General features: G+C 40.3%; 2 protein-coding genes and 1 pseudogene across 2 annotated transcripts in view; 1 reads left to right on the top strand and 2 right to left on the bottom strand.

Moving 5' to 3' along the window:
• Positions 1-24996, bottom strand: part of LOC145268406 (thrombin inhibitor rhodniin-like) — a 133100-nt gene that overhangs the window by 65164 nt on the left and 42940 nt on the right. The gene's annotated exons all lie outside the window — the stretch shown is intronic.
• Positions 11107-12968, top strand: LOC145268384 (uncharacterized; annotated as a pseudogene).
• Positions 17801-18625, bottom strand: LOC145268383 (uncharacterized). Its single transcript, XM_080123940.1, has one exon. It carries the CDS (start codon positions 18623-18625, stop codon positions 17801-17803), a length of 825 nt encoding a protein of 274 aa, XP_079980066.1.

Below are 24996 nucleotides of genomic sequence, written 5' to 3'. Positions count from 1 at the left end.
AACTGCTCTTACTGCCCCCACTCTATACTGCGTAAAATTACACTCAGTAGACTTTTATTGCTCTGCCACCCTTATTAACTGAATATAGAAATAACATTCACTTCCGATTCGCAGATTCAGAAAATAGTGATTTCTCTCTACACAAATTCCACTTTTTTCATTGGATGCGAGCTGTAATTCTCTTATTCAAGATTTTAAAACTTCAACAAAAAACGAACGCACACGTATTATACAACATGGCGTCTGCAGGACACGCGTTTTGCTAAATTGTTACATCATATACACACATGACACCAGCATTACGTTTAGATTGTTTACTTCTTAGCCTCTCACATATATTTAAACAAAACCAAATTTAACAGCTAAATCTGACCCCCAAGATCGCCATGGGCATGGAATATGTGCCTACATTAAGGATGGCTTCCCGTGTGGCAGGGATATCTCTAGAGAAGATCCTAATTTACCCTATATGTGCTTCAGGGTTGCACTTGCTAACACCACTGCATTTATATTTGCCCTCTATAGGCCCCACAACAGCGGAGTTACTATCTTTAAGAGCATATCTTTTTTTTTTTTTTTTTTTTTTTTACAAAGGCATCACCACATTATCAAGGCCCAGAGGCCACTCAAGGATAAGGGTTAAAGAGTGTACAGTAGAAGTTGGTCAATATAGTAATCATTAGTAATGAAAATTTGGTAAATTTAATAACTTATATGGAACGGCTCATCAAGAACTTATTTACTTTAGACTTGAACAAAACCATATTGTAGTCAGCCGGAAAGCAGGAAAACGGAAGACAATTCCACAGGCGTGCAGTTCTAAGAAAGAAGCTTTGTTCATGGAATCTACGTTTAGGTTTAGGCACAGATAAAGAGTGGGGGAAATTATTGATAGTGTTTACAGCTAGACGAGTGTTTCTTGTGAAAGTTTGGCGAGGGGGGACCATAGATTGAAGCTCAGTTGAACACTTTCCATGAAAATAACGATACATCAGAGACAAACTCGCAACATCTCTTCTGTGAGATAGAGGTTGCAAGGAGGAGAAAAGGACATCTCCTACGAGGCTACGAAGTCTATTTTGAACTCTATCAAGGCAGGACAAGTTCTTTCTAGCAGCTCCTGCCCAGATGTGGCAACAGTATTCCATCCTTGGACGTACCTGGCTCTTATATAGATAGAGAATAGCATCAGCAGTGAGATATCTACTGGATCGATAGAAAGATCCCACCATTTTTCCAGCGGCCTTGGCAACAGATTTGATATACGTGTTCCATTTAAGATCAGGAGTAATGGTCAAGCCCAGAAGCTTGTCAAAACTTGAGGCCTCCTGAAGACGAGAGCCATTCATTTCAATTGATGACAAATGTGGATTAGAATGTTGATGATGTAAAGAGAGAAGCTTGGTTTTAGATGCATTAAAAGTAACCAGCCACTCCTTTCCCCATTGTACTACGTGCTCAAGATCAGAGGAGAGAGAATTGGAGAGAACTTGCTCGTTTACTGTCTTAGATGTGGTACCATAAATGGTAGTGTCGTCAGCATAAATGTCTACAAATGATGTAAGGATATGATTTGGAAGATCATTAATGTAGATCAGGAAAAGAGTTGGGCCCAGGATGGATCCCTGAGGGACACCGGCATTAATATTGTGAGCTTCTGATTTTTGCCCCTCAACTACTACTCTTATGAATCTATCAGAAAGAAATGATTTAATAATTGAGAAGACTTTTCCAGCTATACCATAGCTAGCGATCTTATGAAGTAAACCTTTATGCCATACCCTATCAAAGGCTTTAGATATGTCAAGAGCAATTGCCCTAGAAAGATTGCCACCGTCGAGAGATTTGCTAATCCTATGCGATATAACTGTAAGGACATCTGCTGTAGATCTAGCAGAACGGAAACCATATTGAGTGTCACTAAGAAGGTTATTTTTGTTGAGATGTTTGATTACTTCTGTATTTAATACAGATTCTAGCAACTTACTCATGACGCACAGGAGACTTATTGGCCTGTACTGAGAGGGGGATGAGCGATCACCTGAATTCTTAAATACAGGGCATACTGATGAGATTTTCCAGGGAGATGGGAAACTATTCTCCTTAAGACAACGTTTAAACAGTTTTGTAAGTATGGGCGCTAGTTCAGGTTGAAGTTTTTTGAGTACTATAATTGGAATACCATCAGGGCCAGTTGCTTTACTGGAATCAAGGTTTTTGATTAGCTTGGCAACATCACGTACAGATATACGTATATCATATCTGAGAAAATTGACCACATGCTGTCTTCACATCCCTCGGCTAACATCCACATATGTGGTGATTTCAACGTCCATAACGTAGAATGGCTGACCCATTCAAATAAGACAGATGATGAGGGAAGGTTTTGTCATGATTTTGCCATTGCTTATGACCTCACTCAGATTGTTCGCGAACCCACCCGTGTGTCCGATACACCCGGTCAATATGCAAGCCTCTTAGACCTTTTTCTCTCAACTTCCCCTGAGCTATGTTCATGTTCCGTTCATTCTCCTCTAGGATCCTCCGACCACTCCATCGTATCAGTTAAGATAAAAACGAAATGTAAGAAGCCCCCAGACGTATCCCTCCACCGTACTGTATACCGATACTCTATGGCTGACTGGGATAGCTTCCCTACATTCATATCTGATTTACCTCTGCACTCCATATTTAAAAAGGATGTGTCCTCTATAGTATCAGATCTGACCGAATGGTTAATTGTAGGCATAGACCAATTCATACCATCTAAAAAATTTCAACAAAAACCTAACAGCCAGCTATCGCGCACAGAAATCACTTTTTCCATAGCTACCAACGTAATAGATGCACTGAAACTAAAGCTGCTTTCAGGTCTGCCAGCAACCACTGTAAAAGAGTAATAAAAAATGCAAGAGAGCTATATGCCCAGTCTGTTAAATCCAAGGTAGCTGATCAGCGGCTTGGATCCCACCAGTTTTGGCAAATAACAAATAGGATCCTGAACAGAAGTGTGCATTTTATACCAACCATTATCAATGGACCAGAGGTCATCTCGTCAGCATCAGACAAGGCCAAACTATTTGCAAAGAACTTTGCAGCTAATTCTACCCTATGCGACGAAGGCCATCAACTCCCCATATTTCCTCCTATAACACAGAACAAGCTAGGTAACATACAAATATTCGTGCATGAGGTCGCCAAGCTAATAAAGAACCTAGATTCCAGTAAAGCAACTGGCCCTGATGGCATCCCAATTATAGTGTTAAAAAAGCTTCAACCAGAACTTGCTCCCATACTTACGAAACTATTTAAGCGCTGCCTAAAGGAGAAGTGCTTTCCGACTCCCTGGAAGACCTCTTCAGTTTGCCCTATATTTAAGAATTCAGGTGATAAGTCATCTCCCTCTCAATACAGACCTATAAGTCTCCTGTGTGTTATGAGTAAGTTGCTGGAATCCATATTAAATAGAGAAATAGTCAACCACCTCAGCAGGAATAACCTTCTTAGTGACACACAATATGGTTTCCGCTCTGCAAGATCTACCGCAGATGTGCTGACGGTTATATCCCACAGGATAAGTGAATCTCTTGACAAAGGCTTCCTTTCTAGGGCAATTGCTCTTGACATATCAAAGGCCTTTGACAAGGTATGGCATAAGGGTCTACTTCACAAGATTTCCAGCTACGGTATAACGGGAAATGTTTTCTCAATCATTAAATCATTTCTCTCCGATAGGCTCATAAGAGTAGTGGTCGATGGACAAAAATCGGAAGCCTGCAATATAAATGCTGGAGTCCCCCAGGGGTCAATCCTGGGCCCAATTCTCTTCCTGATCTACATCAATGACCTCCCTAAACACATACTTAAATCATTCGTTGACATCTATGCTGATGACACAACCATCTACGGCAACACATCAAAGGCTGTAAATGACAAAGTTCTCTCTGATTCTCTCTCCTCTGATTTCGAGCGCGTGGTTCAGTGGGGGAAGATGTGGCTGGTTACCTTTAATGCATCCAAAACCAAACTCCTATCCTTACATCATCAACGCTCTGATCCTCAGCTGGCATCAATTGTGATGGATGGCTCTCGTCTGGGTGAGGCTCCGTGTTTTGACAAGCTTCTGGGTTTGACCTTTACTCCTGATCTGAAATGGAAAACGTACATCAAGTCTGTTGCCAAGGTCGCTGGAAAGATGGTGGGATCCTTCTACCACTCCAGAAGATATCTCACTACTGATGCAATTCTCTATCTATATAAAAGCCAAGTACGTCCAAGGATGGAATACTGTTGCCATATCTGGGCAGGAGCTGCTAAAAACAGCCTATCCTGCCTTGACAGAGTACAAAATAGACTTCGTGGCTTAGTGGGGGATGCCCTTTTCTCTACCCTGCAACCTCTCTTCCACAGAAGAGACGTTGCGAGCCTGTCCTTGTTTTATCGTTATTTCCATGGCAGATGCTCGTCTGAACTCCAATCTCTGGTCCCCCCTCGCCAATCTTTCACAAAAAACACCCGTCTAGCTGAATCCCCTGTGAAAAATTTTCCCCACTCTATATCTGTGCCTAAATCAAAACGCGGATTCCATGAACAAAGCTTCTTTCTTAGAACTGCACGCCTGTGGAACTCTGCTTCGTCTGCCTGCTTCCCTCCGGACTACAACTTGGATGTCTTCAAGTCCAATGTTAACAAATTCCTAATGAACCACCCCCTTAAGTAAACACTTCAGCAAATCTCCTCACTAACTTAATGTACTTGCAATAACCCTTATCTCTGAGTGGCTTCCGGGCCTTGATAAGTGGTGATCTCTGTGTAAAAAAAAAAAAAAAAAAAAAAAAAACATGCAAATATCTGTATGTGATGTTGCCAAGCTTATTGAAAATCTTCATTCCAGTAAAGCAACTGGCCCCAACAGCATTCCAGTCATAGTGTTCAAAAAGCTTCAACCGGAACTAGGTCCCATACTTACAAAATTGTTTAAACATTGCCTTAAGGAGAAATGCTTCCCAACACCCTGAAAAACTTCATCAGTCTGCCCTGCATTTTATATTCGAATCTGTGATAAACAGAGAAGTGGTCAATCACCTCAGCAAAAATAAACTGCTCAGTGACATGCAATATAGTTTCCATTCTACGAGATCTACAACTGATGTACTAACTGCTATATCACACAGAATTAGTGAATCTCTCGACAGGGGCATCATTTCTAGAGCAATAGCTCTTGACATATCAAAGGCTTTTGATAGAATATGGCATATAAGTCTACTTCACAAGATCACCAGCTATGGAATAGCTGGAAATGTCTTCTCAATTATTAAATCCTTTCTTTCTGATAGGCTTATAAGAGTAGTTGTTGATGGGCAGAAATCAGAAACTCATAGTATTAATTTTGGCATCACTCAAAGTTCCATCCTAGGCCCAACTCTTTTCTAATTTTCATCAATGACCTCCCAAATTACATTTTTAAGCCATCCATGTCTTGACAAGCTTCTGAAACTAACCTTCACTCCTGATCTGAAATGGAACACATACATCAAACCGTTGCCAAGATCGTTGGAAAAAAAGTTGGATCATTCTACCGCTCCAGTAGGTATCTCACTGCCGCTGCAACCCTCTCTCTGTATAAGAATCAGATATGCCCTCAAATGGAGTGTAAAAAAAAAAAAAACAACATTAAAAACTTACAGAAAGATTAAGGTTTGCTTTGCAAATTGTTTTTCTTCTATTCTCTCTCTCTCTCTCTCTCTCTCTCTCTATATATATATATATATATATATATATATATATATATCTTTCTCTCTCTCTCTCTCTCTCTCTCTCTCTCTCTCTCTCTCTCTCTCTCTCTCTCTCTCTCTCTCGCTTTTTGTGTTACTACTGTTATCAACTTTGTTACAGAAAAAAAAAAAAAACTTTTGCTGTTTTCTTTTTTAATGCTTTGATTTATTAAAAACAAGGCAAACTAATTTGGGAAGGGGAGTAAGCTACCAGAGTTGATAATGTCCAATTAAGTTTTTCCTTATTTTCTTTATTGAAACCATAACAAATTTCGTCCGTCACAAATTACCCAATCTCTGTCGCTCACTCGATCGATCGAGTGATACATCTTAAAAGTCGACATACGCCTTGAGATGAATAACCTTATTCCTATTCCTGTGGATGCGATGGCTAAACGGTTTGCTATTTTTAACCCCCCCCCTCTTTCACGTTACAGGTTCGAGTATGCTTGTCTACTTTTTTGTATTTTATTTTATTTTATTTTATTTTTTACACCTCTGGGCGGCCTACTGCCTGTATTTTTTTTTTTTTTCTTTTTCCCCTCGCTGCTACGTTTTTCTGCTTGGGATTGTTCAATATCCTTACTACACCACCTGTATTCGCCCGTTCTTGCCATGGGAAGGTTAAGGGTATCCATTCCGATAGCTGTCCTTTCCATGAGGAGTTGGGGGTGTCTATTCCGAAAGCTGTTCGTAACATGAGGAGGTTGAGGATTGGGCAGCCGCAGCAGCAGCAACATCAACAACAACAACAACCACAGCAACAACAAAAACAACAACCGTAATTTAATTTTTTCGAGAGGGGGGGGGGCATGCTTCCACCGGGCATTTCTGCTTCTTAATAAAACTTTGAGACGGACTATTTTTAGTCGCGTAAGTAACTAGTAAACATTACCACAGCCTCAACGGCTAATTGGATGTTTTTCATCTCTCTCTATCCGAGATGCCTACTGCGTATATTCCCCCCCTCTTAGCTGCTATTTTCTAGTTTTTTTTTACGGGTGTGGATTGCTTAATACCATTACTACACCACCTCTCTCCACCCGTTATTAACATTCCGATAGCCGTTCTTAACATGAGGAGTTTAGGATGTCTATTCCGAAAACTGTTTGTAATATGAGGCGGTTGGGGGGTTGGAAAACAACAACAACAACAATCGTAATTTAATTTTTTCTAGGCGGAGAGCATGCTTCTACCGGGCAACGCCGGTTAGTGTGTACTGCTAGTTTTTTTTTTATAATAAACAAGTAGTTTTTTTTTTTTGTTTTTTTGTTTTTTTTTTAATTTTTCGTCATCGTATTTGCTGCCCAATAACCTTGCAGGTTTCACCACATTCTTTGTATTAAAGTACCTCCGCACAAAACGCACCGCGTCTATCACTATTGGTGTACTGGTCCCATCAATTGGTTCATTAACAAATAATCAATCTATATATCTATAAAAGTGAGAACCTCAACCTATATAAACAACGGATTTTTTATCTACAGACTTGAAATTGGGTATATAGGATATTCAGACATGTGGAAAGCTTTTTAATCGGTTTTCATCCCAAAAAAAAAAAAAAATTGCCTGCTAAGGAGTTTAAATTGAAAAATTGGTACGTGGGGGGGGTGAATTTTTATCTGTCTGCTAACTGTTTTACGAATGCATATGCGTGAATGGTTCACATGACAGATTCATTATGTTAAAAATAAGTAGGTTTGAAAAGACTTTTTAAAGATTGTGTCAAGCCGGCCTAATGGTTGTCGCACTTGACTCACTGTTTTTAAGTTTGGGTTTCGATCTCAGCCCATGAGAAGTGAAATGTGTAGAAAAAAAACATAACACTTGCATACACATATCTCAGTTTCTGTATGAATTAAAATATATTTATGCATATTTTATGGCCAGGCAACGCGGGGTATATATTTAAACGTAAAATGTGTGTGTGTGTGTGTGTGTGTGTGTGTGTGTGTGTGTGTGTGTGTGGACACTTCTCAACCTATATACTCAACGAATTTTTATTTACAGGCTTGAAATTTTGTACATAGGCATTCAGACGTGGAAAACATTTTAATCCATTTTCATCCGGAAAAGAGGGATGCTAAGGGGTCAAAATTGCCTGTATTAATCAAAATATGATATTTATGCGTATTTTACGACCGGGCAGCACCGGGCGACCTGCTAGTAAATAATAAAACAAACTTTATGGCAAATACTGGCTGAGAGATACACGCATAAACTATCACAAATCAAACTATACAGTAGAAACAGGGAGAGAACTTGAATGCCTACTAGACACTATCCTCGAGTGTCTAAGGTCTCTCTGTACAGGGGTTTGTCAGAACATCCTGGCATGAGGATACTTTTTCCATAGAAGTAAACCCTAACCAAATATTCAAAATCACATAGTATTCGCTGCCCAAATAAGATCTCCTCACTATGGCTAACCCACATTAGCTTTTACGAGGAATGGTGCACCTTCTCCAAGTGATGTTACCTCAAGTAATAGCACAAAGCTAGATACTCCACCAGACTAGATAAATTCTTGTCCTGGAATCCATTAAGACCAAGAGACCAACATGAAAGATATACTACAACGTATGAAAATGGTTAATTGGAATTGTGCACCTTTTCCAAGTGATGTTAGCTCAAGTAATAATACGAAGCTAGATACTCCACCAGACTAGATAAATTCTTGTCCTCGAATCCAGTAAGACCAAGAGACCAAAATAGAATATATACTACAACGTATGAAAATGGTTAATTGGGGAGAGGAAAATTATGTTCTCAATTTCTTTACTAAACCAGTGTTTGAGAAATAAAGAACTTAAGTGGAATATTTGAATATCTATGTATCTCATATAGAATTCAAGTGTTAGCCCCAGGTTGATTTCTGAGAACTTCAACTGAAGTAAAATAAAACAAAATAGAAATCTAATTAAAGAATAAACACCTGAGCAGTTCACTAGTAAGTTACTCTGAACCATTCATAGGGTGGATTTAAGAACTTAAACACCTTGATCAGAAGACTAGGAAACTAATGACCATGCACAATGCATTACGCCTGTTACTGACAAACTCTATGTGAAAAAGATCAAAGGCGGAAGGGAACTGATAAGTGTAGAAGACTGAGTAGAAAGCACAAAAAAACTTGGAATATAGAATGATTGATCACTGCAGTGAGACACGCTGTCAAGAAAAGAACACAGTAAAGGACCATGGAGATGGAGCCAGAAACAAAAAGACAAGAAAAATTGGTAGAGAAAGAACTACTATTTGTAGATGCACATCAGTATCGTTAAGTTGACAGTGTAAATTGTCTGAGGGGTGCGTAGACATTAGGAACACTTGTTTTTCTTAAAGTAATAAATAATTTTTACAACATGTGTGGAATTCATCTTGGTTTAGGGTGGAACAGCAATAGCGGCTGTGGATGATCGCGGCGGCGACAGTAAAAGTTTGCGGTTTACGATTTCGAATCTGTTTACTTTATAAGTTCAATGCTGATTCGTACGCGCATTCTAGTTTGCCCAATCAGAGATAATCTCTCAAGCATGTGGTAGAAGTTGATTAAAAGGATTGGTCAGCACAAGGTATGGACGAAAACTCTACATGGCTTAAACCAACTCCCAATCATTTTCTTTTGTGGTGCCTTTGGCTCTAGGTTTTACTTCGACAACAAATACATAATCCATTATCGCTGAACCTTGGCTTCAACACCTGCGTAGGAAACTCTTTCTCTTCAAACAGAACTTTATAACTTTGTTTGCATCCATACGCATAGATTTATCCCATAACTAACCTCTTTTCTGTGCCTCTTTTATTAACATTTTGACGAAGATGATTCAATAGAATTGTTTTAAATATTAGAATGTTAGTTTTTTTTTTTTTTTGTTCTTGTTTTTTTTTTTCTTCCAATTCAACAAGTGAACACACGAGCTGTGGTGTTGTATTGATTAAAGTAATGCGTTTCCGTTAATATGGACGACATTAATTACGATCAGCGGTGTTCTGCAATGCATTCTGTTATTCTGAAGAATACTTCTAGTATTATTAATAGTTAGAGATATCTACTGAAAATAAAGCAGTAGTCTAATCCGCTATTCTGCGAATACAAGCATGACACAAGATAAAACCTAATAGAAGCATAGGAAGCGGACCCAAGTAAAAAGTTTTTCTTTGTTGTTATTATTACTATAATTATAAATTGTTCACTGGCTTTTTACAACCTTTTTTTTATCAATGGATAAGGGGTTGACCTGGTTCGTTATTCCAGTTTGAAACTGTAGATATTATGTTGAGCTAAACTTTTGTAATATTGTAAATAAACCTTATGCTCTGATTATTAAATAAACCAATATTCTGTTGGATTTTTTACATAAGAGTCACCACTGATCAAGGCCCAGAGGCTACTCGAGGATAGGGGTTAATGGGTGTACATTAGTCAATGGGATTATAGCGTAGTAATCGTAAGCAGTGCAAATTTTGTAAATTGGATTATTTAGGGGGACGGTTCATCAAGAACTTGTTTACGTTAGACTTGAAGACAATCAAATTGTAGTCAGCTGGAAAGCAGGCAAACGGAAGAGAGTTCCACAGGCGTACAGTTCTAAGAAATAAATTTTGTTCATGGAATCTGTGTTTAGATTTAGATACAGACAAAAAGTGGGGGAAATTATTGGTAGTGGTTTTGGCTAGATGAGTGTTTTTCGTGAAAGTTTGGCGATGGAGGTCCATAGATTGAAGCTCAGACGAGCACTTACCATAAAAATAACGCTAAAGCTGAAGTAGGCTCGCAACGTCTCTTCTGTGGGAAAGAGATCGCAGGGAAGAGAAAGGGGCATCCCCCACTAAGCTACGGCTTTCTACCAAATAGTCTTAATTTCTGATAGTGTGATCTAAGCAATTGGAGAATGCAAAGCAATTAATAGCGATCGAGCGAAAATGTGTACTTTTAATATTGTAACCCGTTGCCGTGAGTGAACTCCTATCTATAAAGGGTGAAAAGGTTAGGGTTAGGTATATCACATTCTGTATCGAAATGCGTAAATGAGCAAATTAAACTTAATAATTTCTGAACGTGGATGAAATGTATGCATAGTTTTGCGAAACAAGGTTTAGAAAGTGCTGCAAGTAATGGGTTCAAAAAATTTACTGAAGAAAGGTTCGGTTAGTTCCCTATTGAAACAGTATACATGGGGGTGGGGAGTGGAGATCCTTTTATTAATACAGTAGATAGCAGTAGAAGTAAATATTTAAGGAAGTACAATCTATTTAGTAATTAAATCACCAAATTGAGGCATAAAGAGCAAGGAATGAAATCAACTTTGGAGTGATTCGGTTATCGAAAATGGCGTAAAAGAAACGACCTGGGTGGAGGGGAGAAATTATTTCACTCGGACCTGATGTAAAATGTTCTTTAATAGAACACTTTTAGACTTTTGAAAAGATCCTATGAGCTGGAATTTAACAGAATGACCATTTTGATAAAATGTTAGCATGTTAGTATGTTTTCTTCGTCCAGTTAATGGTTCAGGACAAATAAACTTGGAATTACTTCTCCTTTACCTGTTTCCCTGATTGTATTAACCTGCAGAAATTTAAATGTAATGTGAACAGGCATTTCACAGGAGATCTTAAATAGAGAAGCCTCGTTGAATCTTTTAACGATTTTGTAGGATTAATATTTATTCTGACCCTATAAGTTTTAACCAACGGAATGAGCACAAACATACCAGCCGCGCCTTAAAATAACGTCTAAAAATAGCTAACACAATTTTGGGTACTTGTGCATTTAACGAACCAGACGTAATTCAGCATTTGTTCGGCTTTGTCCGACGCATGACGTCAACAGCCGAATAAAACCGAGCGTTGCCGATAAAATAAAAACACCAAAGCCTCAAATAAATGAATTATCTATTGACATATCCACTATTTTTTAAATAACTTAAAACAACCTTTTCCCCTCGGTTCAGCTGTTATTCTATAATTTTAGAATCTTACAAGTTTATTGCATAACAAAAACAACTCAGTTTTAGATACTTGTACATTTAACGAACCAGACGTAACTCAGCATTTGTTCGGCTTTGTCCGGTGCATGACGTCAACAGCCGGATAAAACCGAACGAGCAGACGAGAATTTCGCCATCAATTGGAAGAGTGTTAAAACGTAAGAAACGCTGAATTGAAGAAGGTGAAAAAAAAAATCTGTAAAAAGAAGCGACGAAAAATATGAATATTACAAATCTTGCGAACCAGCTCCAGACCCCAGGGAGGCTGTACTAAACTTTTGCCAGCAACGGAAATTGTTGGCAGAAGCGAAAAGGTGTTTCCGCTGCGGCCAGGATTGCTTACTTGGCAAGAGAACACGCCTTTCCGACGGGTACGGTTGGCGGTGTTGAAATGTAAAATGCCGCTGTTGGACCTTCATCAGGATTGGGACCTTTTTTCGAAAAATCGAGACTAACTATCGCATGTATCATAAAGCTAATATATTTATGGGCGTTCGAGATGGCCTCGACAAAAAAATCTCCATCGAGAATGTGGGTTACGTTCTCGCCACACAATTGTGGACTGGAAAAATTTCCTGCGTGATATATGCAGGGACTATTTTCTCAGGAATCCCCGGCAGATTGGAGGCCCAGGCCATACGGTAGAAATCGACGAATCTGTTTTTATTCGCAGAAAACACAACGTCGGCAGACTTCTGACACCGGTCTGGGTCTTCGGTGGCTACGACCCCGCCGAAAAGGAGGGTTTCTTGGTCACTGTACCAAATAGGAACGCGGAAACCCTCCTTCCACTAATAAAAAAAAAGTACATTTTGCCGGGGACCACGGTCGTATTAGACTGTTGGAGGGCTTATAACAAAGTGGGAGGAGAGGGTATCACCATTTGACGGTGAACCACAGCCTGAATTTTGTTGATCCCATAACACAGGCAACCACAAATCATGTTGAGCGGATGTGGAAGGAAGCCAAGCAACGAAATAAACGAGAATGCGGTATCAACCGGGAACTTTTGGACACATATCTTATTGAGTTTATGTGAAGGCAAAAGTTTGGTAGGCAGCCTTTTGACTCCATATTAACTTATATAGTCGAAAGCTACCCGGTTGGTAAGGAGGAGCTTCCTATCACAATCGCTACGTCTTCTCCGTCTACTTTGTCGTCTGAAGCCCTTCAAAAGTCTGAGGAAAATATATCCTCCTGAAAAAAAATCTGTATATATCACGCAGGGATACTGGTAAAAAAAAAAAAGGTGGGGAAATCCTTGTTTCTACCCCCCCCCCCTCCTAAAAAAAATCAACAAATAATCCTTGTTCCTGTCCCCCAAAAAATGTTTTTAGTGTCTTTTTTTAGGCTTTTTTCTTTCTTTTTTTTTTTACGTGTTTAACAAATAAAAAATGTTTTTGTTCGTTAAAAACTAAAACAAAAAAAAGGTTCATAATATGGAAGCAATTTTGTTTCGTTAAAAACTGAAAAAAAATTTACTATTAAAAAAAAAACTGGCTTTATATGTATTTATTTTGCAAACAGAAAAAAATTCAAACAATAACACTAATAAAAAAAAACATACATGAACGGTAGGTTTTTGCTTTTTAATTATTTATTTTTGGATGTTTCTACATTTTACAATTTCATTTTACAGTTATTTTGCTGTAGCGTTGTTTTTATTTTATTGGCAACGCTCGGTTTTATCCGGCTGTTGATGTCATGCGTCGGACAAAGCCGAGCAAATGCTGAGTTACGTCAAAAGTTCGTTAAATGCACAAGTACCCAATTTTGTATTAACAAAAACTCTGGTACTACTGCAGGTTAACCCCCTTTTTTCCGTGAATCTCGCTCGGCAACACCAGGCGGACAACGAAGAGCGTTGAATTATACCGAACGAACGGAAGTCAATACAAAAACGAAAAAAATAAATAAATAAAAATAAACGACCTACCATAAGAATTTTATGAAATTTACTGTTTTATTTATTTTGTGAACTATTTTTTTTTTTTTTGTACGAAAAGATCTTTTTCTTTGAATTAATGAGCAATTATTTTTTTAGTTTTAAAAACAAAGAACAAATATTTGGATTTATACATTTTTGTAAAAACTTTTTTCAAAGAAAAGGTATATTTTTTGGCATTTGTTTACAAAGAAAAGTTTTTATTTATTTATTGTAAACAAATCCCCTTTCTCAGCAGGGTCGTATCCTCCGAAGACCCAGAGCGGTTCGACAACCTTCCTTCCAACATTATATTTCAGTCTATTAAAGACGAACGCCCACTTCCATCGTGTCCCTTGGGCCTGTAACGGGTTAGTATATAATAATACACCAAACCGCTGCAAAAATATACAATGAAACAAACAGAAAATGAAGGAATGAAAACGCTTGTTGAATAAATTTGAACACGTTTATTTTTCGTAGAAAAATAAAAAGCTAATGTTCATTTCAAAAGATGAAAAATCCAAACGTGAGGAGGAAATGAAAAGGCACACATAAAGCGACTGCTGCTTTATGAAAACGGGGGAGAAAGAAAGGGCGAACGTATGCAGGTCGCTAACCGTCCGCGCACATGTTTTGACGAGGAGTGGCCACTGGTAGTCGGGAGGCGAAATCTGGTGCGACTGGTCAGCTCAAAAACCACCCGATGAAAGAGGAAGAAAAAGGGGCTGCGCGTGGGACCTTGGTTTTCTGCGCATGCGTTTGGAGAAAAAAAGGAAGTGACCTCACGCTCGTATGTGTGTACGTATGTGTGGTTAATGCGTATGTGTGCTTGCGTGCGTGCCTGGGGTGTATATACGTAGTTGTGTATATACGTGCGTGCGTGTGGAAAGCAAGTTTGGACAATACTCTCCCTCCTGGGGAAAGAAAAAAATATATATATGTGTATAGAAATGTATTTTTTTTTTTATATTTATTTTTTTATGTGTGTTTTTAATAAGTAATATATTGTTTGAAATGTTTGGGCCAATGAACTTTTCGCCCAGTTTTTGTTGTTGTTTCTGGTGTATTGTTTCTCGTAGTCTCTTCGTCCGTTTGTGAGTGTGTACTTTCTTGTATTGGACTAGGGGACAAGTGCAATTGTTCGTCTATAAATGCCGGTTTGATTCTGTCAATTGCTATAGTGTCTCTTTTGTCTCTTTTTAAAATAGTGAAATATTTTTCACTTCTGTCGAGAACTAGATAGGGTCCGGAATAATTTGGACAGAGTGGTTTTTTGACCGCGTCGTTCCTGATAAACACGTATTTACAGGTGTGAACATCCCTTGGAACGAAAATGTTCGTGTCTGTCTTTTTGGTGGGAGTGAATTTTAATTGTGACATTTTACGTTTTAATTCGGTCACGAAGGTTGTCGTTGGGGCAATATTCGCATTGTTTTCGCAGAATTGTCCGGGTAAAATTAAAGCTGATCCGAAAACTAATTCTGCGGGCGTGCTCTGCAAATCTTCCTTCACAGTGTTGCGAATTGCTAAAAGTATGAGCGGCAAATTGTCTGCCCAGTCCGCGCTGTTTTCATTCATCGCTAAAGACGCTTTCAATTGTCTGTGGAAGCGCTCGACCATGCCATTTGCGCACGGATGGTACGCAGTAGTCTTTATGTGTCTGGTTCCCAACAAATTATTAAATTCCGCGAAAAGAGTTGATTGGAACTGTGCGCCCCTGTCTGTTGTGACTACGGAGGGTACTCCGAAAATAGCTATCCAATCCTGTATGAATACTCTGGCTATCGTTGAGGCTGATGTGTCTCTGACTGCTATTGATGTCGGCCATCTACTAAATCTATCGACTATAGTAAGGATATGGGTGTGCCCTTTTGAAGTGGGCAAGGGTCCAACTAAGTCAATATGCACATGGGTGAACCTGGCATCAGGTACACTGAAAGTTCCTGCAGGGGATTTGGTGTGCCTGTGTATTTTGTTTTTTTGGCACGGAACGCAAGTTTTGGTCCAACTACGGATGTCCGTATTCATATTTGGCCAAACAAAACGTTCCGCTATTAATTTCACAGTGGCGCGTTTTCCTGGGTGGGAAAAATTGTGAAAGTGATTAAAAACTTGTCGTCTGAGGCTCGGTGAAATAAACGGGCGAGGTTGTTTTTGCGATACATCGCAGTAGAAGTTTGTTGTTCCGAATGGTGTCGGCATTTCTTCCAGCTTCAGTGAAGTCTTTTCCATTATAGCTGGAAGCGTGGTATCGGCTGATTGCTCTTGTGCTATTAATTCCATACTTAGTGGAGCGGAATTTAAAGAAGCAATCGTTGCGCGAGATAAAGCGTCAGCTACAATGTTCTCGTGTCCTTTTATGTACCGTATATCGGTAGAATATTGGGCAATAAAATCGAGATGTCGAATTTCTCGAGGGCCGTATTTGTCGACCTGTGTGTGTAGAGCAAATGTTAAGGGTTTGTGATCCGTATAGATGGAAAAATTTCTACCCTCGAGCAGATGTTTAAAATGTTTTATTGCAAGGTAAATTGCGAGTAGCTCTCTCGAAAAAGTGCTGTATTTACTCTGCGCTTTGTTTAGCTTTGCCGAGAAGAATGAAATAGGGGTCATTTTGTTGTCGGAAATCTGGTGAATGACTGCACCTACTGCTATTTCAGATGCATCCGTTGTTAGTGTGAGTTTCGTTGTATCGCTCTCTTGGACGTAAGTTAGTTTGGTGAAGTTTTCCAAGGCAGTTTTCGATTTTTCAAAGGCCTGGAGTGCAGGTCCCTCCAAAACTAACTGTTGGTTTTTTGTCCGATTTTTTAACATGTCCGTTAAAGGCGCGAGTAACGTAGAGCAGTTAGGCAAAAAACGTCGGTAATAATTGATTATGCCTACAAAACGGCGTACCTGTCTGACAGATGTCGGTACAGGAAAATCAGAAATAGCGCTTACTTTTTCGGGTAGAGGTGAAATTCCATCCTTGTCAATCAAGTGTCCGAGAAATTTAACTTCTTGTTGGCCGAAAACACATTTATTGGTGTTTATTTTCAGGCCGAAATGTGATAGTCTTTTAAAGGTTTGCTCAAGGTGTTGTCTGTGTTCGTCGAGGTTTCTGCTGGCAATCAAAACATCGTCCACATAAGCGAATATGAAAGGCAGACCTCTGAAAACTTCGTCAATCAAACGTTGAAAAGTTTGGCAGGCGTTTCTAAGCCCGAAAGGCATCCTAAGGAACTCGTAAAGGCCGAATGGTGTTGTTAGTGCAGTTTTATGTATATCTTCTTCTGCGACTGGAATTTGAAAATAGGCTTTTACGAGGTCCAGCTTTGAAAAAATTGTGGCGCCTTGAAGTCCGTTGGCGAAGTCATGGATGTGGGGGATAGGGTATCTATCTGGAATTGTTTTTGCGTTTAAACGCCTGAAATCTCCGCACGGGCGCCATGTGGTGTTGTCAGCTTTCTGTACCATGTGGAGTGGTGACGACCAAGCACTTTTCGAGGGCCGTATTATTCCCATCTGGAGTAGGTCTTGAAACTCGGATTTTGCCAATTTGTATCTATCCGGTTTCAAGCGTCTGGGGGTTGAATAGACGGGCGGTCCTGTGGTTTTGATGTAGTGCTTAGCGCTATGCTTGATAGGGTCCGTATTTTTAAACGGCTGGGAGAGTTGAGGATATTTTTGGAGTAGCTGGCGGACGTGTGCATCTTCGGGTAAGGCAGCGCTGATTCCGGTGGTTAAAAATTTTGAAGTGGTTCCTCTCACCGAAATCTTCGTTTCGTTGTCTGTTAACGAATGGTTTGTCATGTCGACAGACAGGTTAAAATGGGCTAAAAAGTCTGCCCCTAATATTGGAGTGGTCACGCTGGCTATGGTGAAATTCCAAACAAAATTCCTTCGCATTCCCAGGTTTAAGTTTAACATTTTCTCTCCAAAAGTGGGTATTTTAGTCCCGTTAGCAGCTTGCAGAGTGAGAAAATGTGTCCCCGTTGGATGGCCATGCGGTGTCGGTATGACGCTGATTTCAGCTCCGCTGTCTATTAAGAAGTTATATCCGTGAATTTTGTCATGGATATAAAACAGACGACCTTTTTTGTGTATTCCAGCTACAGTTGTCGTCGTTACTGGCTGGAAAATTCGTTTCCCTGTGCTGTTTTTTTGAACGCACAGGGTGTAGTGCATCGTCGAGCGTCCGCGCCGAATTTTCTGTGATAGAAGCATATGTTTTGTCTATCACGTGAACCGTGTCGCCTGCTGCTGGAGCTTCTTCGCCTGGTCCTTTGTCGCGTGTTGTTGTAGTTACTGGGGTAACGTCGACATACTTGGAGAGCGTCGGCTAATTGTTGTGACAGCTTTTCCACTGTGGACTTTAATTCCGCTAGCTCCTCGTCTCGGGTTTGCACTGGTTGCTGTTGTTGTGCGTACACTTGTCGGCTTCGGGAACTTTCGAGTATTCGGTCAGCTATGTCGGCGAGTTTTTCTAACGTCGTCTCTTCAGACATTGGCGCGAGGATTTGTTTTGCTGTCGCGGGTAGCTTATTCATCCACAAGCTACGCATAATGCTGTCAGACATTTTATTTTCTCCTAACAAGGATTTCATGTGTCGTAGTAACTGCGACGGTGTGCGGTCTCCCAATTCAACTTGTGTGAACAGGTTTCGCAGCATGGCTTCATTAGAAACGCCGGTTCGCTGTAGAATGGCTTGCTTGAGTGTGTCGTATGGGTTTTCTTCAGGCACATTGTCAAGTACATCTATAACCTCTTCCACTATCTCCAAAGGCAGTTTCTCGACGAGATAGCAATAACGCGCTCGTTGTGAGGTAATTCGTTTGGCGTCAAATAAAGCTTGTATTTGGACGAACCATATTTTTGTGTTCGCCGGGTTGAAGGGTGGAATGTTCAATGTCATTGTTTCATACTGGGTTTCCGTGGGTTGTAGTGACATTATTATTATTTTACTCGTCTTTTGTTCGCGGTTTGACGTTATTCTTCCACGTGGCTGTCCGGTTATTTTCCGTGTGTTTTGTAAATATTTGTGTTAGAGTTCAACACGTGGTTCCTTCAAAAACGTTCATTTCATTTTAAAGTTCGGGGGTCACCAAATTTGTAACGGGTTAGTATATAATAATACACCAAACCGCTGCAAAAATATACAATGAAACAAACAGAAAATGAAGGAATGAAAACGTTGAATAAATTTGAACACGTTTATTTTTCGTAGAAAAATAAAAAGCTAATGTTCATTTCAAAAGATGAAAAATCCAAACGTGAGGAGGAAATGAAAAGGCACACATAAAGCGACTGCTGCTTTATGAAAACGGGGGAGAAAGAAAGGGCGAACGTATGCAGGTCGCTAACCGTCCGCGCACATGTTTTGACGAGGAGTGGCCACTGGTAGTCGGGAGGCGAAATCTGGTGCGACTGGTCAGCTCAAAAACCACCCGATGAAAGAGGAAGAAAAAGGGGCTGCGCGTGGGACCTTGGTTTTCTGCGCATGCGTTTGGAGAAAAAAAGGAAGTGACCTCACGCTCGTATGTGTGTACGTATGTGTGGTTAATGCGTATGTGTGCTTGCGTGCGTGCCTGGGGTGTATATACGTAGTTGTGTATATACGTGCGTGCGTGTGGAAAACAAGTTTGGACAGGCCTCCGATCTGCCAAGGATTTCGAAGGTAAAAGTCTTGGCAAATATCCTTCAAGAAGTTTTTTCCAGTCGGTGAGTGTGCTCCAATCCGATATCACACTCTTCCCGTCTATACACATTCATACTAATAATATCACAAAAAAAAGGTACAACATGGTGGCAGCAATAAAACTCGACTATGAGTTAGTACTGTTAAAAAAAAAAAAGAAGAAACTAAAAAAAAAAAAAAAAAAGAGAACTTTGAAAACAGCCCGACAATAATTCAGTCTTCTTACCGAACTTTTGAGAACACGTGCGTCACTAAGGCGCCATATTGGATTCGTACTCGTAAAACTGAGTTGTTGTTTTTTCTCTTTTCCTTAATTATCTTCTTTGCATTCCCGTGTATCGTTTATAAGAAAATGGCCACTCATTCAATGGAACCACACATGTGCTGGGTTGCTGGGAACATTGGCGTAACCAAACAAGTGAACCACATTTTATTATTATCGGGGAAAGGAGGGTTAAGAAGATTTAACTCATGGACATTTGAAAATGAGGGCGACAAGCGCGACTATGTAGTGATTTGGAACAAATTCCAAGAAAAAATAGAGCCTCAAATCAACTTCAGAATTGCATGTTTACAGAAATACTCGCAGACCGATACAGAAAATATCGATGACTTTCTCGCGAGATGCAGGCTGCAGGTGCAAAAATGCAAGCTCAGGGACGAAATTGAAACAGAAGAACGCATTTAGACCAAATAATTGTGGAGACTAGATTCCCAGATAATTGTGGAGACTAGATTCCCAAATAATTGTGGAGACTAGATTCCCAGAGCTGCAAAAGCAGCTACTATGCAAAAATGAAAAACTGGCGATGCCTGAAGTTCTAAACATGTGCAGAAGCTACGAAGCTTCAGTGGATCACATGAAAAAAATGCGCTAAATAAAGGGTGAATGTGAAAGCCAGATAAGCTCTAAAAAACACAAAATTGAGAGCGCGGACATCTGTGGAAAATGTGGACTCCGTCATAAACCAGGAAATTGTCCTGCTCGCAGCAGTACGTGCTCAGCATGTGGTCGTAAGAACCACTGGGCCAAAAGGTACCAGACCCGAAAAACTAAAAACACCAATAGACAGCCACAAGCAAACAAGCTAACCAAGCAGAGAAATTTTGGACCGGAACGGGATACGTTTAAAACCCAGCAGAACTGTACAAACGTATAGCAAGATGAAATGGCAGGTGATGTTGAAAGAATGTTTTTATATCCAGTAAATCAGAAAGGGGACAACACCTTCCGAACAGAAACATTTGCCAACCTGGATATCGTCCTTCCAAACAGAAAAGGCATTCATGAGCTGAAGGTCAAAGTGGACACAGGCGTGGAAGGGAATACACTTCCCTTACGCACGTTCCGACAGATGTTTCCCAAACATGTGGACCAGAATGGGCATCCACGTCCAGGCACAACCAACAAAGAAACTGCAATTCTTACAGCTTACAACGGCTCTGATATCGCGCAGCACGGATCCATCGATATGAAATGTGGGTACCAGGGTCTATAGAAAGCAAATTTTATGTGGTCACATCAAATGGACCTACCATATTAGGATTACCCTCCATCCAAGAGTTGAAATTGGCAACGCTACACTGCTCCATACAGAGAATAGCATGTACCCCAGTTGATCCTCCGTCAAACACCACTATAAATTCTACGAGAAATCTCATGAAAGCCTATCCGGACCAATTCGACCGGATTAGAAACTTTCCAGGAGAGTACCACATTGTACTTCGCCCTAACAATTTACCCATAGTCCATACACCGAGGAAATTTCCCATCAATATGAGGGACGAGATAAAGTCGGAACTAGATCTAATGGCGTCTCTGGGAATAATAAAAAAGATTGATGAACCAACTGACTGGGTAAGCAGCATCGTTTATGTGCGGAAGAGCAACGGCAAACTGCGAATTTGTTTAGACCATAAAGATTTAAACAAAAACATAATGTGATGCCATTACAAAACCCCAACCATGGAGGAGCTCTCACACAAACTGTCTGGTGGCAAATTCTTCTCAAAGCTGGACACCCAAAATGACTACTGGTCAATACAAACTTGACAAGGAGTCACAGCTACTCATGACATTTAACTCATGACATTTAACTCATGACATTTAACTCTCCTTTTGAAAGATATTGCTTCAAGAGGATGCCTTTTGGGTTGGTTATGTTTCCAGCAAAAATTTGGTGCCAAATTCTTCTCAAAGCTGGACACCAAAAACGGCTACTGGTCAATCAAACTTGATGAGTCACAGCTACTCACGATATTTAACTCTCCTTTTGGAAGATATTCAAGAGGATGCCGTTTGAGTTGGTCATGTCTCAGGATGTTTTCCAGCAAAAAATGGATATGATCATAGAAAAATTCCCTGGATCATTAGCGTTAATTGATGACATGATCATCCATGGAAAAACCAAAGAAGAGCACGACCGCAACCTGAGAAAGTTAACAGAGACTTCAAAGACTGCTGGCCTCACATTCAATCACAGATGTGCCATAAATCAAAAACAAGTCAGATTCTTTGCTGCTATCTTTGATGAGGATGGGATACACCCAGATTCCCCAAAAATGGAGGAAATGAAATCACTCCCGAGCCCAACTAATGTTACCGATCTACAGAAGGTACTAGGGATCATTACCTACATGGCACTTTTCATTCCGAGGCTTTCAGACCTCACAGCAAGCCTCAGGGAGCTCTTAAAAAAAGATGCTGACTACTAATGGAACAACAGCCACCAGAAGTCACTGCAAGAAATAAAGGACATAATATGCAAGGAGATGCTACTCCGATACTATTACCCATAAAAAACCTACCGTACAAGTTGATGCAGAGGGTTAGAAGCCACACTAATACAAGAAGGCAAATATGTAGCTTTTGCCTCAAAATCACTCACTTGAAACCGAGAAGCGCTATGCCAATATCGAGCACAAACTTCTGGCTGTCGTATTTGGCTGAAAACGATTTCGAACATACATCTACGGCTGCTCCTTTGAAGTTGAGAGTGACTACAAGCCCTTGGGAATGATCTGCCTCAAGAACCTAACAGCAGCACCCCCTCGACTACAACGGATGCTCCTGAGACTCCAGGAACATGACATGATCATAAAATATCGACCGGGCAACAAAATGCTACTAGCTGATGGACTATCTAGGCTCCCCAACTAAAGGAACAAAGAGGTCGTAAACCAAGACATCAAAGTGGACTTTGTGCAGTTTCTACTGAAAAACTCACACTGATTCGTCAAGCAACGGATGACGACTCCATTTTGCTTGAGCTGAAGATGCGAATCCTAAATGGTTGGCCAGACTCTTGCAGGAAACTACACAAAGACCTTCAACCATACTGGTCTTATCGGGATGAGCTCTCCATTGAAAATGGGATTCTGCTCAAAGGCAACAGAATTCTAATACCTCAAGCAATGGATGCAGAGGTACTCGAGAAGATACACTATGGACACCATGGAATTGACTAGTGTAAATTAAAAGCAAAAACTTGTGTTTTCTGGAGTGGAATCAACAATGACATTGACATCTAGACACAACAATGTGCCGTATGCCAAGAGCTCCAGAAATCCCAACCCGCTGAAACCCTCATGCCACATGAGACTCCGGTACGACCGTGGCAAATCTTAGCCACCAACCTCTTCAATCTGAATGGAATCAACTATATGCTTGTGGTGGATTATTACTCAAAGTACCCTTTCATCCGCAGTCTCAGGGAATTCTCCAGCAAGGAGGTCATTAGTTGTCTCAAGCAAATATTTGCTGAGCAGGGAGTCCCTGAAAGGCTCATAAGCGATAATGGCTCATATTTTAGCTCCCAGCAGTTCAAAGAATTTGCTAAAGCCTGGGACTTTGAGCATATTACCAGCTCTCCCAGATACCCCCAATCTAACGGCATAGCAGAACGCTGCACTCAGACTGTCAAAGCAGTCATGAAGAAAGCCATGTTAGGCAATCGGAACATAAACATGGGCCTCTTGTGTCTGTGATCAACAATCATCGGATCATACTATCCCATCTCCGGGTGAATTGCTTTTTAATCGCAAACTAGTCAGCAATCTCCCCACAAAATGTACGAACCAAAATGTTCATAGAGAAGAAAGCCAGAATCGTCTGTTACAGAGACAGTTGTCACAGAAAAGACAACATGACAAACATGCTAAGGACCTCCTCAATCTCAGCGCAGGACAGCGAGTACGAGTACAAGACCAAGAGATGAGAAGATGGACTCTAGCGACCGTTAGACAAGCCTGCACTGAACCACGTTCCTACATTGTAGAGACGTCATCAGAACAGATTCTTTGCAGAAATCGCAGACATCTCAAGAAAGTTGCCCACACATCCAATATGACACAATCGATTGCACATAATACACCCTTGCGTCATACTCAAGTCACACCACCCAATGTACTAAGCTCACATCATGCAGAAACTCCCAATACGCATGCAAGCGTCCCGCACATATCACACAGTCGAGTACAAACAAACCATCTGTAATAATCGGGTCGTGTCATAACTCCCACCCCCGCCCCAAAAGATATGATCTGCAAATAAGTTCACTTGTAAAAACTCATCCAGCAACCACTGGTTAAACAAACAATTCTCTTGTGAAAGAGGGATGTCAACATATGGATTATCTTTCCTTCTTGTTTATAATTCGTGCTGTACGAGTTACTTCCCTGGGAAAATAAAGATGTCTTCCGTGAGCTAACATGCTTCGTTTCGCCTCCTTGATATTACACATTCATACTAATAATATTACAAAAAAAAAGCTACAACACCGTTGTAGGTTGGTGTGCGTTGTCGTTTCGTAGGCCCACCATATATATGAATCTTAAGATAATTTGTATCCGGAGATGAAATCGCTGGAAGAAGGTGGTATGGCGCGAGGAAGAGGTCCAGTGTCTACACTGGCCATTACTGCACCTTCAGCCGAAACCGTCGGTTACGATTTTTCGTTTTTGTAAGGATACACTTCCGTTGGCATTTCTTGCATCTACTCTCTGTTGCAGAAGTCGGTTTTCTTGGTACAACGCGAAGGCCATTTCAGGCGTCTTCACGATAGCTTTCAGCCTAGAATTATTCATTATCCTTGTCACACGCATAAGCATTTGTTGTTTTTGCAATGGATCTTTTGAAGTACAATGAAACTTTTCCTTTCTTTTCTTTTTTTTTTCTTACAATTTAGTATCGTCTGCTCGCTCGCATCTCTTTTGGCAACTCGGTTTCTCATTGAATAAGCTCACTCGGCATTTCCCGTCAGCCAACGCTTTTCGCCCTTGATTTTACACGCAACTATCTTCTCCCCGCGACCATGTGATGTATTTTTCTCTTTTTCCTGTGGCGTTTTTCGCGGATACATGTTTTTGCACGAATATTAAACATTTAATGTTCAGAACGTTTGAAATCGTTACGGTTCTTAATAACGATTGATGCGAACATAAAGTGATCTTCATTATCTTTTCTGGTTGAGCTCAGACATGTCTACCTTTTGTGGAATGGGGAAGTTTTAAGGCTAAATAGTTCTGTTAGCGTTAATATTTTCACCAAAATTTAGCGGGTTAGTTTTTCGGAGTAAAATATAGTCTACGAACTTGTTATGTTCAATGGTCCTTAATTTTCGGAG

This window comes from Euprymna scolopes, chromosome 43 (genome assembly GCF_053919585.1).
Source record: "Euprymna scolopes isolate OS-2025 chromosome 43, ASM5391958v1, whole genome shotgun sequence".
NCBI classification, from domain to species: domain Eukaryota; kingdom Metazoa; phylum Mollusca; class Cephalopoda; order Sepiida; family Sepiolidae; genus Euprymna; species Euprymna scolopes.
This window is presented reverse-complemented; position numbering and strand designations above follow the sequence as displayed.